At 39.0% G+C, this 20023-nt stretch overlaps 1 protein-coding gene across 1 annotated transcript in view; it reads right to left on the bottom strand.

Annotated features, from left to right (window-relative positions):
- Positions 1-610: 610 nt before the first annotated feature.
- gabra3 (gamma-aminobutyric acid type A receptor subunit alpha3) overlaps positions 611-20023 on the bottom strand; it is a 78778-nt gene continuing 59365 nt past the window's right edge. Inside the window, exons 5-10 of the mRNA XM_085363513.1 lie at positions 12138-12220; positions 11275-11418; positions 8979-9131; positions 6412-6617; positions 1065-1103; positions 611-919 (exon numbers count right to left, since the gene is read on the bottom strand). Of these exons, the coding sequence (XP_085219639.1) occupies positions 611-919; positions 1065-1103; positions 6412-6617; positions 8979-9131; positions 11275-11418; positions 12138-12220 (934 nt within the window). The remainder of the gene's footprint in view (positions 920-1064; positions 1104-6411; positions 6618-8978; positions 9132-11274; positions 11419-12137; positions 12221-20023) is intronic.

Here is a 20023-nt window from a genome sequence, read left to right as displayed (position 1 = left end):
TGACGATTATTAACGATGTTCCTATGGACCTACACAGGCTGCCCCCAGCTAACAGAATAACAGTAAAGCGACCAGCAAATGGCTCTCTTGGTGTCTTCTGATGCATGTGTTCGTGTGCATGTCTGCATGCATATCTCAACTCAATGCACGTGACAGTCTTATTATTGGTAATGAGCTACAACGAGAACGTTGAACGCATGCTTGCCCTGACTTATCATAAGAAAAGCGCAAACATGTCCAAATTTGGTGGAAAATGCAATTTGACTACTCTACAAAACAGCAAGCCGTCAAAGGTACAGCAAAGATCACCGGGTTACTCACAACAGAGAACAGGGCCAGAGCTAAGTGTGGAGGGGACGAAACTAAAAAGAAATGCTGCACAAACACAGACTGACGTGACAATGTGCTTCCTCCACGGTCCACTACTCTATGTGAATCTACTGTATGGTCAAATTTGCCTTCCATCTATACGGACGTGCAAAATATCAGATGCCTAAGAAAAAACAGACACACAAAACATGCGCGCACACACGTACACACGCACAAAAAAAGATGTAATGGACTTGGCACACCGAAACCAAACCCAATCAAGCCGAGCATTTGGTCAGACTCAGTTTAGGTTGTTTGCCTTCATGATAGCGGGCTTTCTGTTGACATATGTGGCCCAGTAACCCAAGTTGAAGATGAAGAACAAAATTGGGAAAATGATGCGTGATATCTTGTCCACTTTGCTGACGCGGTTGTAGGATTTCTTGGCCTCTATGTAGGGGTCAGGCATATAGGGATGCTTCGCCGATGTTCCCGCGCTCTTGGAAATGGTCGTTAAACCTTGATCTTTAGCTACGTTGATGGCGTAGGTGGTTCCGACAATGTTGAAGGTGTTGTTCGCCTTTTTGGACAAAGTCGCAGATTCTCTTCTCTGAAAAGGAAGAAGGAAGTAAAGCAAAGGTCGTTAGGAAGGGGGGGGCACCAGACTCAACCATACTTCCATTTGAACTCATAAAGAGGAAATAGAAGCAACACCACGAGACACGACACACACAAGAACAAAACAAAAGCCTAACCATATCTTTAATCCTGGCCATGTTAGCCTGAAACGGTTCCTGAAAAGAAAAGTAGAAAAGAAAAAAAGTTTACCAATTATATTAAAATTACCCAACTTACATACTGTATTCATCAGTATCTAGCTGGAACTACTTTTGAACATACCGTCAAATCAAATCTGCATCATACAAATCTGGATTGCAGAACGTAAAGGACCAAGATCGAAAAAAAGAAAATCATGATGAAATTAAGAGTATGGGAATAGGAACAGTTCTGATTTGCATCATTGCAGAACCAGGCTGGACTGGCGTCTGATACTGCTAGCAGTAGCAGTAGCAGCACAGAGCAGGATTAGAAGGAAAAGCAAAATAACAGCGCCTGAAAACATGTCTGACAAACTGTATCAATGAGAGCAGCCAGACCTCTGCAGGCAAACAGATTGCGATACAACAAACACGACAAAGGCTCTGTGTGATAAAGCTGGCTGGAGAGACTGCCGTCTTAGTTCTACTAGAGGGAAATCATTAGACTGTCTTTCATATTGAAGTCGCACAGGGAGCCAGAATTTTATTTGCTAAATTGGTACTGGCTCAAATAGCTAAACTTGCATCACTAGAGGATCCTGTCAGCCTAGCAAAGAACAGTACAGCGCACACAGTAGATGTGGGAGAGCAAGTAGGACACTAAGATTGATTACCAGGCAGAGTTTTAGTTTCCTGTGTGGCATCCAGTGTGCGAGTCTGTACTGTGGTAATTTCCTTCACACCATTCATCCCCACTGTGGCCACTTTAACAGATTTTCACTTTCACAGCTCCCCCTTTTCACTTTTGCTTTGAGCCCAGTTTTAATTTTTGCTCCACTTTTTTTTTTTTTAGCTTCATTTAATTTTCCTTCCTTTTTGCTTCTCTCCATCTTTTTAATTAGCATAACTAATGTCCCCTCTACCCCAAAGTGCTTCACGGTGAATCTCTTACAGCGCACAGCTCATCACCAAATATTTTGTTTGGTCTTTATGCTCAGTGTTCACATATACTCACGAATGGAGGCACAGCAATGGTTTTACACGTGACAAGACATGTGCCGTGGCTATGTTCAGTGTCTCGAGTGCGTGTAAATCTCACAGGGAGTCCTTTTTAATGTCTGCCAGTAGGTTTTGCTTGTTTGTTTTTTTTTGACTTTGTACTGGAGGCAGCAGGATTGAGGAGGAAATATATTTACTGTCATAAGTGTGTTTCCTTGAGTGAGCAGGGCAACAGGATGGCTACCCGTCACGCATCTTTAAAGAGCAGAAATTCAATCATAAAATTTGTGAAACTGGATCGACTGCAAAATGGATGGAACACAGCAGATAGCCATCAGTCACTGCCAGTGGTGAGTGTCATGTCCGACAGTAGAATGACTTGGCTGATGAATATGTGTATCCGAAGTGGCAAACACCAGTCCTGAGAAATGAAGCCAAACCACAACTTGATTTCCTATAATGGCCACTTGAGACTGGCTCCAAACGCAAGTCCACACAGACTCCTGTGTTTTCACAGCCTGCTACAAAAATCAGTTTTGGCCTCGATAGCTAACAGACACTCAATTTTAGCCTCGATAGCTAATGACCGCTATACCTTTTGCCACTGTACCTGTCAGGCGCTATTGTTTTAGCTTTGATTGCTAGCAGACAGTATATTTTTAGAGTTGATACCTAACAGATGCTATATTTTTGTCCTCAACAGCTAACAGATGCTAACAGATGCTACCATTCTGGCCACTATAGTATCTTCACGGAAATTGTATAAGAGGCCTACGGTATGTATGTTTGGAGAGGGAGCTTCAAATTAATAAGTATGTAGCCGCTTTGAATGACAGGTGGGTGCTAACAAAGGATTCTGTAGTTGCTAACCGCCTGTTTGCCTTCCCCTGAGTTAACTTGAATGGCTAACTTGAGAAAACTCTCAAATGTTCCTGCGGTGCTGCCTTTAAGAGCATTTTTAATCAACAGAAATACTATGTTTAGAGTTCTCCACCAGTCTGGAGAAGAAAGCCTGAATGAAAGTGGTTATTAGCCTGTATTTAGAAAACATAAATTGCAATTTTATGGTCGCTAAATTAGAGGTCAGTTTATGTCTGTTTATAGTGAAACTTTCAGTGAGTACTAAAAGTGTTTGGCCGTCTCAATTTAACTTGCTGTACATTATGAAGGCTGTGTACCAAACTTCTAAAACCAATTTTCATACTGATCAGTGAATGTTCTGCACTTACACCTCTAAGCTCTAATAATACCATCCCAAACTGTTCAGTCTTTTAGACTATGGATGCTATCTGCACAGTAATGTAGCAAATTTTCTCTTCTTTTTTGCTGTTCCATTGTCCTTGTAGGTAATAATTTATATGGTCTAATTATTGGGGGAACAGTATGTAGCACTGGGCTGTATGCATGTTTTTATGAACCTTATGTAACAGAGCACATAATTCACTAGCAGCCACAGATTCCTGTGTACTATTCAAAGTCATTTCAATAGCTGCAGGCAAAAATACTCCATGAATACAATGCATCTATTGACCTTGTCTTTGTAACTTCTGAAAATTGTTGCATCAGAATTTCTTGATGAGTGTGTTTAAGTGTCCTGGGGGTAATTGTGCCTTGCTGTGTCCTGCTGTTTGGAGCTCAGTGTGTGCATGTGTGCGTGTAACTGAACCTTGTGACAGTCTGTCCCTCTCTAAGACTGGAGCTGAAGTGTTGGCGTAATAAATAGCCCCAAGTATGTGAGCATGTGGGTATGTGAGTGTGCAGACTGTCTATAGGGAGCCACGATGTCCCTGTTTGTGTTCCTGTGGACACGTTTTGACGTGAGCATTTAAGTGTGTATTTAGGTAGAGGCACTTGCACTATCAAAATTTGGAGGAACTTGCTAGTTGCATGGGTGGCCTCTCTTAATAATTATGTCATTTAGTTATGATATTATATATAAACATGAAATAGACCTTTCTGATTTCACTTAAGGATGTGTTAATGTACACTATATGGAAAAAAAGGATTCTAACATTTGAATTCAGGTGTTTTCTGTCCTTTTGCCACAGATCTATGAAATCAAACACCTAGCCATGCGGTCTGCCTTTACAAACATTTGTTAAAGAATGAGTCACTCTAAAGAGTTCACTGATTTCAAGTGTGGCACTGTAATAGGGTGCCATGATGGCAACAAGTCAGTTCGTAAAAGTTGCAAGCTATTCCACAAACAGCTGTGAGAATCTTGAGAACTGGATGAACTCGGGCAACGTAAATTTACAGAGTGGGGCTGCCATGTGCTGAGGTGCATAGGGTGTGAAAGCCACCAACAGTCTGCTAACTCTGGCATTAACATCAGCACAAAAATGGTGCACCAGGAGCTTCATGACATGGGTTTCTTTAGGAGAGCAGTTCCTGTAGGGTCTAGTGTGTAGGCGGCCTATTACATTTGTTAATATAGCATCGCATGGAAAACGCCAACAACAAGGGGTCAGCAATTTAGTGGTATTTCATGCTTGCTACATCAAAAAACTTGTACAAAAGAATGCTTCCAAGTATCCTCCTTGCAGTGAGGAACACAGCTTAACACCCAAGTATCTCTATCATTATTGGGACTGAAAAAGTACAAAAGTGCACCCCTGGCCTCCAGAAATGTCAACTCACCTTTGTTCTTTCCACCTGAGTGCATCAAAACTTCCAGAATACATTCTACTGACATGCAAGTGCTTGTGCTAATAAGAGATAATGAATTATTCTGGTAAAATGTTGATGAAGTTATTATGTACTGCAGGTGCGTAGACACACACATGCGCACACACACGCACACACGAAACCGCGATCACCCCTTGGCCGCAGCAGAGCAACCCACAGCCAGTGCAACCCACAGCCAGTGCTTCTGCCTCTGCTGATAAAACAGCACATGATATCCAACATAGCAGTGTCCAATCATGTGTCACAGAGTGCTGAGAATATGCAGGCTTTTCCAACCAAACTCCCCACCGGCTAATTTCTGTAATAACCTCACCTTCAGCCGGAGAGGGGAGAGCTAATTAGGCAGATTGCCTGTCACAGAAAATGGTCGAATAAAAGCAAAGGAAAATTACATCGATGCTCCATAACCAGTAAAGTAAATTAGTGCGCACACACTCATCTGTGGATCATATCTGAGACCTAAAAAAAGAAAGCAGCCTAAGGGTGATGAAGTCATCATTTGGTTCCGGTAGGAGTGGTGGCTGAAACCCTAGCTCTGATGGCTGCGGGGCTAGATTTTTAAAAAAGACTTACTAGCTAAAACTTCTCTCCTGAAGAAGAGGTTTTGCTTATGTAGCTCGTGCTCATTAACAGTCATTTTTCTAAATTTGCTAAAAAAAAAAAGGGAAATATATGCAGTGCCTGATTGCTTTGGATTCCAGTAGCTCGTTCTAGCAGGCAGTGTGTTAGGAGTGTCACGTCTCCCTCTGTGACCCCATTCTATTTTATCTATCATGACAACTGCATGCTCAGCACAGTCCCTGAGAACCCAGTCCAGGCTGTTGCCATTAAGACGAGCCATCAAAGAGGAGGGGCGGGGAAAAAAAAGAAAAAGAAAAGAGAAAAAAACCTCCTCTCTGCAGCAGTGTAACGCAGCAAATTATCCCCACCAACTGAAAAGTTCTGTGGCAGCAATATGCATTTCTGCCAATCGCTCCGAGGACCAAATGTCAAACTATAGAAAAAGCGGGAAAAGGCTGTACTGATTGTGTCAAACAGTTTGTACAATGGTAGCAGAAAATAGATTCGTGGCACTGTCTGTCACAGAAGAAATAACTTTCCCTTTATGTTGTGTCTGTGGCTGTGTTTTTATGCGCTCACAGCAATACAGTAATAGCACTGCCACTATTTACCACTGGCACAGCTTCATAATGTTTCTTATATGAGTCTTATATGTTTTTCCAAGCACCCCAGAAGGCTGTCCTTTTAATATAGCTTTGCTTATAAGCCACAGTTAATACTCCTTTTCTCAGTTTGAAATGGACTGTGTTATACATTTATCAGGTAAACTCATTTTAGCTGCACAATTACTAACTTATATTAGTCTTTTTATGCTGGTGTGCTTTGTTTTTATTGTTCTAATGTTCAGTTCTATGTACCAGGTCTGTCCTTATTGAACTTAAGCTACTTCTTCATGCAGCCCCCCCTTTTTTAGATGAACTCAAAGAAAAGTTGCGTGAGCCTTTCCCCTGAACTAGCTGCCTTTCATTCTGTTTTTGTCCTCACATATTGGTGATAGTTAATGTTGGTGCGCTGCGATGACTCGAAAGAGCAGGCGTCACACATCCATCATTTTTTTTTTGATTACATGAAACTGTTGCAAATGAGAATCACTCACCCTTATTTCCATGCCCTCTTTTTTCCCATCCCATGCCCAGCTGCGCTTGGTGAAGTAGTTGACTGTGGCAAACTCAATCAAGGCAGAGAAGACAAAGGCATAGCACACAGCCATGAACCAGTCCATGGCGGTGGCATAGGCCACTTTAGGAAGGGAGTTTCTAGCACTGATGCTCAAGGTAGTCATGGTTAGGACAGTGGTGACACCTGAGGAGAAAATAAAAGATCAGCAGATATTTCATTATTTCTGAAATTAAACATTTGCGGTAATTCAATTCAATTTTATTTATATAGCGCCAATCACAACAACAGTCGCCTCAAGGTGCTTTATATTAAGCGTAAGCAAGTGCCATGTAGTTCCTGTGCATTCAAGAGAAGGAAATTTTCTACCAATGTCTTCAGTCACTGGGAAATTCTCTTCAAAAATTGGATAAATAACAATGTGGCAGTGAACTGTCCCTTTAAAAGAAAGTTACTTACAACTCAGTCATGGTTTGTTTGGGTTTTGCTATCCTGGCACTAAACTCTCACTTTATACTGACCAACATCTCTTTAGAGATTTAAGAGAAAAGAAAGCTGCACTGCAACATAACAATAGTCTGGATTATGGCTAGAAAAAGAAATGTTAATGCGTACTGTCTCTTTAAACCTAATATAGATTCACTTTCCTGGGTTTGGTATTAGGTGTAAGTTATAAACTAAAAATGATGGTGTAGTTCCCTGCATTGCAGAGCTTTACATAATCTACTGTATGAAATCAAAAAGTCTAGCCTCATACAGATGACATAACTCAGTGGTGCATAAACATTCAAAGTACACTGGGTCAGTCTTGCAAGTTCAAACAATGAGAATGTAGAATCTCTGTAATGACCCACTACGGAGGATTTTTCAGGCTATGTTCTTCTGTTCAAACCAGTCTGATGAATGTATTTTCTTACTAGACTTATCTACAGTACAACGAATGAAAATATTGAAAGTTTCCTTTAGCTTATACACAAACAAAGAGACATGCTATTGACCTGCATACATAAAGCACAACCTGTCTAAGCTGCAGGATTGCGTGCAAAGGTAAATCGCTAAATGACACCACTTTTGAAAAATGAGCAGCAGATCTACATCTGCTAAAATTAATTAAGGCGAAAACGATGTCTTAAAACTTTCTAAATTTCGCAGATCATTTCACAACCTGGCCTTTACAGTCAGGGCGAATGGAAAGGAAAGGCAGCTCGGACAATGTTCGCCCATCGAAGCGCATCGCTTTATCTGTTCCAACCTTTCTCATCTGATAAAAGACGGATACAAAGGAGGCTTAAAAAGGCTGCAACAAAAGAGTGATACATGGCTATTCATGGGCTGATTGATTTGCAGGTAATGCATTTCTAATCTTGACTTTGTTCCACCATTTACATAAAATTAGAATATTCATCTGTACAAAAAGCAGTCCTCATTACAACAGCAATTAACTGGTGTCAGAGACGAGGACATCTGGTGCTTGCGGTAACAGTGAGTAATGGTCTTATATAAAATGCAGGTATAAATCAAAAAGTATCGAGTCTTAACTAGAAATATAACTTGGAAGGTGACTGAGGATGCAAAAACAAAAAAGATAAATTAGATTACGCAGGTAATGACAGCCACATGCTCTCATAAACCAAGGGACTGTAAGCATGATGGCGAGAAAACTAAAACCAACACAGCTTGAAACTGTCCACTGAGAAAACGGCACTGATTAAAATTACTATCATAATGTGAAGGAAATTGTCCCCTAAAAATTCAACCTCTTATGGGGCTGAAGTGATTCTTAGACGACTGTGTAAGAAAAATCTAATAGTGGGTGTATTTGTGCAGAAGTGAAGGAGATATGGTTATTCAGACTGCACAAAGGGAGCTGGAACAGTTTTTATCTTCTCAGCAACGCTTTGCCTTGCATACATTTTTAAAATCTTTTGCGCAATATATGCTTCTGCATGTACCTGTCTAAATGCAAAAATGCTAACCATGTTTAGATTTACATAAGACTACTCATATTGATTATGCAGCACAATAACAACAACTGCAGGAGAAGGAAAATTACATTCCTTATTTGAGTACCTTTGAGTTGATCACATCTGACGCAATGTTCTTAGCATGAATCAAGTTCGATGGACAAATTGAATCTATTATTATTCATGGCTTAAAGGGAGAAAACACAGTCAATTGTCGCGATGGCAACTGGGAAATGTCTCTATATTAAAGAGGAATTGTTATGAAAAATAAAGGAAAAATATGACATGTAAATGCTTTAAATCTTGTTTTATGTTCTCTGTATTAACAGCAGAATAAAGTCAGAACTGATAAAATAAATTATTTTCAGTGCTCCTGTGCACCTGAATGTACTAAGCTAACTAAAGCTAAAAAAAGAGAACTTTCATGCTCAAACCTTTTCAAACCGTTTACTTGTTTGCCAAGTCCTTAGACAGTGCATTTCTGTTACCTCATCATTTAATAGCCCTCTGATTAACTAGCTTCTTCAATGAATCATTTAATGCATTTATTTGAGCTGGATTTAAAACACGAGATAGCACTCACCGAATACTGTGCGCGCCGGAACGGATTCTCTGTTTAGCCAGAAGGAGACCTGAGACAGTATGACAGTCATGATGCACGGAAGGTAGGTTTGAATCACAAAATAGCCAATTTTCCTTTTCAAATGGAAATATGTTGTCATCACTACATATTCGCCTGAGGGGAAAAGAGACAAACAGAAAAAGATGGAGAGACACAGACAGGGTCATGATTATTAATATACTTGTTCCTCGCTCAGAGCAACACAAGGAAAAATATTTGAAAATTGATGCATTAATGTTTGAACATTAACGTGCATGTGACAAGACGTGAGCAGTATTGAGACAGAAAATGCTTAGATGCTTAAAATATTCCAAAGATGTTGATGCACACTTCCAAACCTTAAGCTACAGACTGTATATAAAAGATGGACATAGCCACTGTGTCAACACCCATTGGCTAGTTTGGCCTTAATGCCTCAAGCTGAGAATGCTAGGTCCTAATGAGCTGAAGGACTGCATTCTCAAAGGTTTCTATACAACATGATTTGATTTTGGAACAACAGGAGTCGCCACCTGCTGGCTGATAGTAAGAATGTAAGTTTAAGTAACTTGCATTGGCTCAGATGAGAAGCTATGTCCATCTTTTACTTACAGCAAGAGTTTTTAACCGTAAGAGACAAAAAAGTATAATAATAACTAAATAATAAATACTGTAAACAAACAGACTGGCAGATGACATCACATTGATGTCATTAATAAGACATATACAAAGTGTCACATTCTTTTAAGTGCACATTTACATGTTCCTTGGGATGTTTTTTGCTGTTCATATAAATATGTCAATTATACTAGCAAATGGATAAACTCACATCTTCTCCAACTGCCAGCTCTCAGTGCCATGTTTGCAATCTGTGTTACGAAGATAGGACGAAAAACAGATTTCCATCCCTGAGGTGTTTTTTTGGTTTTGTTTTTTTCTGAGGAGAATCAAACCAGAGCTGAACGGGCTCAAATCCTCCCATCCCCCTAGATCACTATAGTCCATTAGGTTTAAAGTCTAAGGAAATGAGCTTTTCCAACCGCCATAAGCTGAAGTGGTTTATGAAAGAAATCGCACTGACTCTATCATGAATCTTTGGTACTTGTCAGACTTCTGTTGGTCTTCTTCCATCGCTGCAATTTTCCTGACTTACATTCAACCCACCAAACAGCACAAACAATAAAGATACTCTCAAGGAACGCATCCTCTGTAGAGTTAAACAGGTGCAGTTATTTAAAGGAGACACACACATACACACACACACTTTTATTTCTTGGAAAACAGGAGTGCCATCTAACAAAGTGGATTCTTGGTGCTTTAGTCTCCAAAGACAACTGAAGTCTGACAGATATCAGCGACTCTGTGGCTCACCTCTTGAAAGTTTCACAAGCAAACAGCTTGAATGCAAAGGTTAAATCTCTCAAAACTGAGAGCAGCGTGGCTCGCTGGTAAGCTGTTTTACTCTTGTGATTTCCAAATGCCCCACTAAAGCAACTTTTTATTTTTAGCTTTACCATTACAAGCTCTTTGGTACTTTATCTAGTCCTATTACACCATTAACTAAAGCTGCTGATTGATGTTAGCGGTACATGATAGTGACTGATAAGTATAATAAAAATGCAGCACATTCTTGAAGGTGTTTGAACTCAAATGATCTATTACCAGTGAGATGCTGCTGCTGTAAATATTTGCAGCATATGTGAGTACCCTGCCCTCACCGTGCTATTTCATCCCTTTATATTAAATTGCTAACATAAGCTTTAAGCCCTCCAATGGGGAAATAACAAAAACATTTATTTTTGTGTGACAGATAAAAAGGATTCTGCAACAGTTTTGAAGATAAGATTTTAAGATCAAATGAATATGCAATCAAAAGAAAGGGCTAGACGATGGTTATCATAGTTGACTCTTGGCTGAACCCCAAAGGAAAGTGAAAAAAACCAAAAAGAAACTTTCACCTCTGGCAAACGTCTTCATATTATCTTGGTAAATATGCTGAATAGTTTCAGTCATCATTTTCTCGATGGAGCCAAACAATGCAAGATGAATTTAAACTGACAGAAACTGTTGAGAAACTGCAGACTGTTTATTAATTTGGAAGACAAATTACACAAGAGCCACTATATCTCAGTGGAATAGATTATATGCAGTTTATCTTTCAAAAGTGAGAATTCGATCACTTTTGAGTACTCAAAATCAACTTTTTGCCTGTTCCAGACAAACTCTGATTTCCCTTACAGTGTATTGTATGCTGCTGTCTGTACCCAGAATGGCATACCTGTGCTGGAACTGATGGTTTCTTTGCCAATAACATGTCCCAGTAAGTCATATTGGTTCAGCCTGGAGCCGTCCTCTGCCACAGCGACAGACCTCTCGTCACCCTGGGTCCACAGGTAGATCACCTCATTATTTGTGTAAGCATCTGAGCAAACAGAAGACAGCCCCCAAAAAACAGACAGCATAGGTGAGAGCTCAAAATATGGGTGCAATATTTTCTGTTTTTCTCCTACCTCTGCACATTGTAGGATTATCAGCATTTGCTTTGGCAAAAAGTTAACTGCTGACTTCAGGATCTAAAAGACATTTTTCGATAATGATATCAGGTTTCACAAAAAAATTCCTTTTACTGTGTTCACCACCCTGAGATTTAATCCTCACGCTTCAGGGGATCACTGACTTTTCCTCCATTGCCACTTTTTTAACTAAATGTATCCAAAATGAATGCTCTACCTATCAGCATCATTTTATGTTGAGAGATATAAGCATTGATGCTAACACATCAAACTATATCTAATGCTGTGTTTGAAACAGTAAATAGCCTATGCTTGTGTATGAATGGTTACATGCCCCGCACTATGAGCATACTGAAAGTAATTTAAGCACATTAACTGTCGCTGTGGCGATGCCTAAAGGGTGCAGCCCAAAGAGGGAGAAGATCTTTATTAATAAAATTTTCTCTTAACTGCTTTTGTTATATTACCAAACATCATACTGCAGTGTAGTTTTAGCCTTTGTTTTGTTTTTCTTCTTTTTTTATAGTTCAGGAAAAGGTTCCTAACACCTGCAGAGAACCATCCCCACTGTTTCAGATGTCTGATCTTATATAAAACACTTTTGTTTTGACCATCTGGACTGACTTACAACTTCCAAACTTCAGAGGACAGGCGTGTGCATCCATCGGGAAATCCTCCAGGTGCATGGGGCACTCGGCATGAATGGTCAACCTGTGGGGGCAGAGGGAAAGAAAATGCATCACTGTTCAGTCTGCAGGATGGTTGAACAGGTCATTATAAACAAATGATGATGCATAATGATGTCAAATATTTCTGCAGAAACATAATTTGGAGCATTTTCATAGAGATATGTGAGACATGTTGGGAAGGTCTTATGCAAATTGCTTTATCGTGCATCAAAATTGGCTTTCCCACAAATCCAAATGTAGACCAAATAATGCTTTAATCTCTGAGTTTATTTCAAAACCAGGGATTTGTGTACGTGTGAATAAAAACTGAAGGAGAACAGATTATATCCTCTCTCGCTCTCCTCCTTTGCATCACCACCCTGTCAGTGGTAATTAGAAGGCAGACATGGACTAAATCTCCAGAGAGCACCCAAATTTGTTTCAGTTGGTCAAATGGCCAGGCCACAAAAGGCACTCTGCAAGTAAACAGAGAAATTGTGCACGTTATCTCACTCATACATGTTTAATCAACATCGGGGCTACATTTGCCGAGTTCAAACAACACAGCAACTAATTAAATGCCATCCTTTGGTGCACTAACTCACACATAAACCCCCCAAACTGGGTTATTTAAACTCAATTATACCATATTTACCCTGTACATCCATTGAAAACTGGGTTTTTATTGGGTAGATTCTTTTGGTCTCACTGTTTAATGTTGCAGAAAGTCCCACAAGTTTATTTGTAGCCACAGCCTTAAAATGTGTAACATCGCGGGCTGCCTCCACAGACAAACTTTCTGTTTCCAATTAGCTCATTGTGTTGTATTTACAACAATGCCAAGCCTGTTTTTGCCTCTAACTCGCTTCTGTGCTCTCTGTTGCTGCCTCATTACTGATAAGTGGCTCACTATCTACACAAGCTAATGCTTTACAACATAAATGTGAGAATCTTTTGCATCACACGGCACTTAAAATCAACATTCACGCGCTGTACTTATACTCTGACAGAAACAAAGGCTACAAGAAGACAGAATGGTTTTGATTAAAGACAAAAAGGCAAGCTGTCTTCATACAGAGCTTACAACTATATCATCAGCCTTGCAAAGAAGCGCTTGGGCATAGAGGTACCTTACACAGCATGTGTCAGCAATTTATGGTACTCACAATGACAATGCAGACATGCTGGTGTTTTTTGGGGAGGTGAAGTCTGATAAACTTTGGCAACGTTTACAGAACCATAAAACACCAATGAACACACATTGAAACCTCTAAAAAAAGGTTCCTTTTTCTGTCAGCCACTTCTCCTTAGCCACCCTTAGTAACCTAGTAAATGGTATTTTTTATATTCTAGAGGTGTTTACATTTCAGACTCAGGATTGTAATCAGGTGAAATGGACCACATGTTCCAATATATGATAGAGAGAAAAAAATTAACGAAAATAATAAAATTGCAAAAATAAAATTAGTACTAGTAGTTTTTTGGTAGGGTTGTCTAACATTACAGTGTGATTGCGTCTAAAAATTAAGTTAAATGTATTTTGCTTAATGTTTCTTTGCTGCCTTCAAGCCGCTGAATGGAATTCTTGTCTGAACCGACATTTCTGCCTTTCTTCTCTTAACCCTTCCTCTTGCCTTACAATTTGTTCTGGCATTTTCTCTAAAATAATATATTCCACTTTAATGTATTTAAATAGACCTAGCTTATTATACTTTCAAAGCCTTATTAAACCTCTCATGCCTAATTTTAGTTTTAGCATATATATATTAAAATATATGTATATATTTAAAATCATATGATAATTAAATATATACAGAAAGAATTGGCCACACTTATATGTGCAACCGGACAAAAAAAATAAAATGTATACATATTATAAAAAAGTATTATTTCACCCATCACTTATGCTCTGTTTCATAACCCGAGACTTATCAAATCAAACAAAAACACTTAACTGATTGACAGTGACTGATTACTCAAATTTAATTTAACAGTATTACTCCTTCCAGTATTAATTTATTAAAGTACTGCTGATGATGGGTGACAGGAATGGCAGCACTGTTCATAAACCAAAGCACTGGGCAATTTGAAATTGGATCTGATGACTGGTGCAAGTTAAGTGATCGTTATTACAAAGTAAATATTGATGTGCAAAGTGAATGACAATCGACTGAATAGCTGTTAAAACATGTTACTAAAATATTAGTATAATTTGAGTAGAAAGCTTCATTTGGAAAGCATCGTTTTGATCTGCCCCCACAGAAATTCTTAATTTCTTGAAGGGCTTGAAACATTTGCAGGCATATGGAAGAACAGCCAGACTAGAACAATAATAAAGGAAGACAAAGCAAAGAATTAATGAGGCGACTGCTACCACTGTGCTCTTTTGAACAATGTGAGACATGATGGGTACCACCCAACTATTTTCTAATCCAGGACTGTGGGGGCAGCAGTCTAAGCAGAACCCCACCACCTCCTCCACTTCTTGTGTATGTGTGCATATGTGTGTTTCGGATATCAGAAAGCTTCCAAACCACCAGGGAGTAAAAATTTCCCAAGTGTGTCCCAGAACCTCATCGGAATCTTCTCCCTCCTGAACTCCCTTCTTAGAGTGAACCCAGACATCCTTCAGGAAAAGCTCATTGTGTCGGTCCTTTTGTTTTGCTCGCTACTGACTGGTTGTGGCCATAAGGGAGGGTCTGAACAGTTGCTGCCCAGAAAATCAACAGCTATGCCTTGTGGCTGTTTTCACCACAACAGACCTCTATAGCTGCACTGATCCACTGATCAACCTGCTGCTTCAAGGTAGAGTGATCAGTCCACCCTCTTCCAGCAGAGAACCATGTCTTCAGACTTTTAATCCTCATACTGCTTAGCTGCTTTGCAGTGTATTCACTGTGTACAATAATACAACACTTGCCTTCACAGATACCAGTTTTTATATTTGTTTGATGCCTGTCTTTATTTGTTCATGTGGATCACACCCACTGCCATCACTGAAGTCTTTCTTTAGTTAAATACAATTCTTTTGTTAAAGTAAAAATGTATTTCACTCTGGAAAAGGGGGGGGGGAGACACAGGAGTCATGCTACTAGCAAGCTATAGATCATATAAAACAATCTATTTATTTAGTTTTTTATATACTAAATATACCAAATGTTTAAAGACAAGACAAAAACTTGTGTCTTAGCAGCATTGCTTTTGTATTGTGTTGCTTTTATAGTCACATAGCAGCGTGTTAAGTGAAGCATTACTTCTCAGCTTTGGCCGTGTTGAAAGGGCTTTCTGGCATTGTAAATCCCCAAGTACGGCTGTACAGTTGTATTTGTTTTTGGTGGTCTCTAAGCTGTTAAGTCCACTTAGTAAATGATACATTCGCATACAATAAATTCTTGAAACAGCTTTTAATGACAAATATAAACCTGCATAAACCTCTCTCTCTTTAAAAAGTACACCTGAGTCTTCTCACAAATTAATATTAGTGAGGGACAGAGAAATGCCGAAGAAGAAGCAAGGAGGTTGAGTTAAAATGAGGTGAACTGTAAATGAGTGACAAATGCTTTCACAAAAAATAACCGCAGCAGCGCTGGCAGACAATACCAGCTCTCTAAATTCAGAAATAATGATGCAATCCTGCAGAGCCGAGGCCTTCATAGCATTTGTCAGTTCAGATCCTGTAGACGTGCTGATTAAATGGATTTAAGCAGTTGTTTAGTGAGGAATGTCAATCAAAGCGGGGCGCTATGGTGACGCACTGTGCACTAAACTTCCCGTGAGACAGATTTATATTCTAAAGCCTAATACCTGTGCAGTATGTGGAAATTTAAGGTATCAGTCTCTCCTTGGGAGTGTTTTCCAGTACCTCTAATAACACAGCAATATTTTCATGCAGATCCCCTTCAACTAATCACCCAAAGCTTAAGATAGATGAAAGGTAGCCCTAAAATTGAGAAAGTTCTTTGCCAGTGCTTTCAAAAATACATTCCATATTAAGTTTATGATATGAGTTTTATGATAGAGTCAGTAAAAGTAGGGATGGTCTAAAGAATACTTTGCAGTTTTTCATTAGGGCTTGGCAAGATATCAATATATTTGACAGAATTTTATATAAGACATGACATTATTGATGCTGTACATTGAGCGCGCAGATTTTCACCTACATGCATTTTAGCGGTTCAAAACAGTTAATCTCTCTCGCCGACTGCTCACACATTAGAATTCCAGATCTTAGTGTTTTTACTTTTTTGGCTCAACTCTGCAATGATAGAGGGGGATGCAGTTGTAAATTTGCATGAAGTAAGTGTTTATTTTCTTTATTCAGGCAGTAAAGATGGTTAACAACATTTGGATTTATGTAATAACACTATTTTTACTTGAACTATTCAGTTCATTTCCATTTTATTTATATAGCACCAAATCACAACAGCAGTCGCCTCAGGGTGCTTTACATTCTTAAGTTAAGACCCTTTAATAATGTAGAGAAAACCCCAACGATCAAATAACCACATTTGAACGTGCAATTGGCGACAGTGGGAAGGAAAAACTCCCTTTTAACAGGAAGGAGGGGTAGCCATGTGCTGCAACCATTTGGGGATGATGGGAGGACAAATAGCACACTGCGGAACTATGGTTTTAATGCTAATATTATATAATGTAATAATATTAAGGTCTCTAATGTATAATAGTGTTAATAATATTAAAGTATGCCATCCCCCCCAAAAGCATTGCAATGGGAAATACAGAATTCCTATAAATGAGTTTTATTTGCTGGTGTTTATTTTAGCTCCATAATACAACTAAGCTGGTTCCAAAAATGCTTTTGGGCCTCTAAGGATTATCAAGGATGCCAAGGATTATCATACTTAATCATGCAACTTTTTCATCATCTCACAATACATTTCCCTGCTTATTTAAACATGTTAGTCCTTGTAATACTACATCAGAGCTCAGGGATCTTTGTTGGCCTTGGCAGAACTGCCACAGCATCAGATCTACTCATGTGGGAGCACAAAATGATTTTTTCACCATTTCATTTTCACCCCTAAAAATCTATACTGACCTTGTGCACGAGCATCATAAAAACATTTCTGCAGCCTTTTCACGGCCTAGTGCAAAGCTGGTGAATGCTGATCGACAGGTTCAGTGTTTCCAGCCAAAGCAATCACAGAATTATTTTTGCTGTTATTCAGTACATAATGGTATTCAGTGACTATGACTGTCTTGCTGATGCTATTTACAGTGTACTTTACGCATGACATACACACAATGACACTCCTTTGATCAAGTGAGTATTATTCACTCGGCTGTCTGCGTGTGATACATATATGGGCCAGACTGGCTGCAAGTCAGCTATCTGACTCACAGACAGGTAAAAAGCACAATTTTATTCCTAAGATGTTAATTTTCACCCTAGTGCCACCACGGTGTTTGCATTCATGCTTTTAAATAAAATGTCTCTAGCTATTGAATTTGCTGATATACACACATCATCTTGTAAAAGCTAAACTAGGTTCTCTCATAATCTTCTAACTTTTCTTTGGAATCCGGGACTATAGTTTCCAATTTTCTTTCTATCAAATGTTCATGTTCTAACTGAAAAAAATATGACAAACATTCCGATTTCATTTGATGAAGGATGAGAATTTTGTAAATTCTCAGCTTGAAAAATGTTTTCAATGATTCAATATTGACTATTATTGCTGCTGTTCCTCTAATAGCCAGTTGAGGCAAGCTGGGAAAGTGAGTCAATAGACTGCCATGTTCAAATATCTGTATATAATGATTAGAGCATATTTATGTAAATATGCCTCTATGTACCCTTAACATTGGGCCAATCTGAATGAAACTTTGCATGGACATGGTGACACATACAGTAACTTCCAGTACCTTCTATATGATCTTTAAAAAACCCCATTTATTATAAATCAAAACTAAGTTTTTAAAAATGTTTTAATATTGGCGACAGAATTTTGCTTGACTTGACTAAATACAGGATGATGAATTTGAAAAACCATTACAGGCCTGGCAAAAACTGCCCACAGGCTGGAGTTTTATTCGTCCAACAAAACAACATTAAGAAGCATTTTTACACACTGATACAGAAAATGCCTTTGATCTTTATGGATAGTTTTCCTTTTCATATGGTGGGTCAATTTTGTTTTAGAACACCCCATTTTTTTCAGTTATTTATTGTGATTCAAGTTGTTTAAGTCCAATGCATAGCTTGAAATGTTACAAAAGTAAGTGCTCAGATTTAAAAAATAAGGTTCAACAGTATGCCATCAAGCAGACGAAAAGGATGGTTCCACAGTGTGTGGCATCAACTGTCAGACATGGAGGAGGAGGTGTGATGGTCTGGGGCTGTTTTGCTGGATCCAGGGTCGGTGACTTGTACAGAGTGAGAAACTAAACTAAAACAGCTACCACAGAATTCTGCAGTACCCACTGGTTGCACCTAGTTGGTCAGGGGTTCATCCTACAGCCAGATAGTGATCCAAAACTTAAGTCCAAGACATGCCAGAACTACCTCAGGAAAAAAGAACAAGATGGTAAGCTTGAGTGGCCAGCACAGTCTCCAGACTTAAACCTCAGTGAGATCGTTTGGGATGAACAGGACAGAAGAGTGAAAGCAGAGCAACCTTTAAGTGCCACACATTTATGAGAACTTCTGCAACAGATATATGAAAAACTTTCTGAAAATCATTTGATGTCTATTGTAGAAAGAATGCCAAGGGTGTGTTCAGCTGTTATATCTGTCAAAGGTGGCTACTTTGATGAGTCAAAAATTAGAAAAATTGGGGTGTTCTAAAAGTTTTTACTGGTAGTGTATAATACTACTACTACTATTACTACAACTAATAATAATAATCCAGTCGTTAAGTCTGACGTCACTAGCCGTGTCTGGGCCTAAACTCCGCTGCAGGTCGATCACTATGGCATTACTGAGAGTTGAAAAACTGTCTAAAGTCTTTCATCTTTAATAAAATGATCAACGTTCTGCTCTACCAGGTGTAACAATTGAGTTTAACATCCAGGCATCCATGAAAACGGAATTTATGACATTTAACGGAGTTGGAAGTTAGCAGGAAGTTAGCTTGCTAGCTTCCATCGAAATACAATATAGCATGTCCTGACTGCGTGGTTTTGGAAACAAATTAAAACATACAGCTCTGTTATCACTTCAAACATAAATGAAGAAAGAAAACTAAACAGCAGTGACGTTTGTAGGGTTACTGAAGTTTGGCTAGCTGTAGCTAATGATGTGCTACATGACCGCTAGCGACACAGCTATGTTAGTATAATATAAACAAGCTAACTTTTTTTCCACTCGATAAAAGTTAACGTGAGTGCTGAGCTGTAGTTACATCCTAAGGTTTTAAAAACTGAGCTTAAATAAATGATTAGCGGTAATAAAAGCCGAGGGAGGTCAACAGTGATTACTGACTGTTTTAGGAGCTTTTTGAGATTAAATAGAAGAAAATACAAAACATTAAACATGTTAACAACACAAAAGCCATATTAAACACAGACTACTTTAGGCCCAGAAGTAGGATTCGTCATGTCATCACTTAACGACCGGTTAGTGTATTTGAGGCTGAATGATAGGAGAGGAATGCTGTCACAGTCAACTGTATCCCAAGCTTCCTAGCATAAGCTTATAAGGAAGCGAGTCACCCTTTCATACATATGGAGAACTTCTGGCTGTAAAAAGTGCTGAGTGCCAGTGGGTGAAATCTTTTATTATGCTTTCTTTTTTCTTTTAGGAATGTCAAAATAAGGATGCTCTCATGCCAAATTAAGACGGTTAATATATCTACTAAACAGCACCTGCAGATTTTTTTTTTTC

The sequence above is a fragment of the Diplotaxodon limnothrissa genome, linkage group LG10 (genome assembly GCF_057381915.1).
Source record: "Diplotaxodon limnothrissa isolate DT_005_m linkage group LG10, D_limnothrissa_male_GT1.1, whole genome shotgun sequence".
Classification (NCBI taxonomy): domain Eukaryota; kingdom Metazoa; phylum Chordata; class Actinopteri; order Cichliformes; family Cichlidae; genus Diplotaxodon; species Diplotaxodon limnothrissa.
This window is presented reverse-complemented; position numbering and strand designations above follow the sequence as displayed.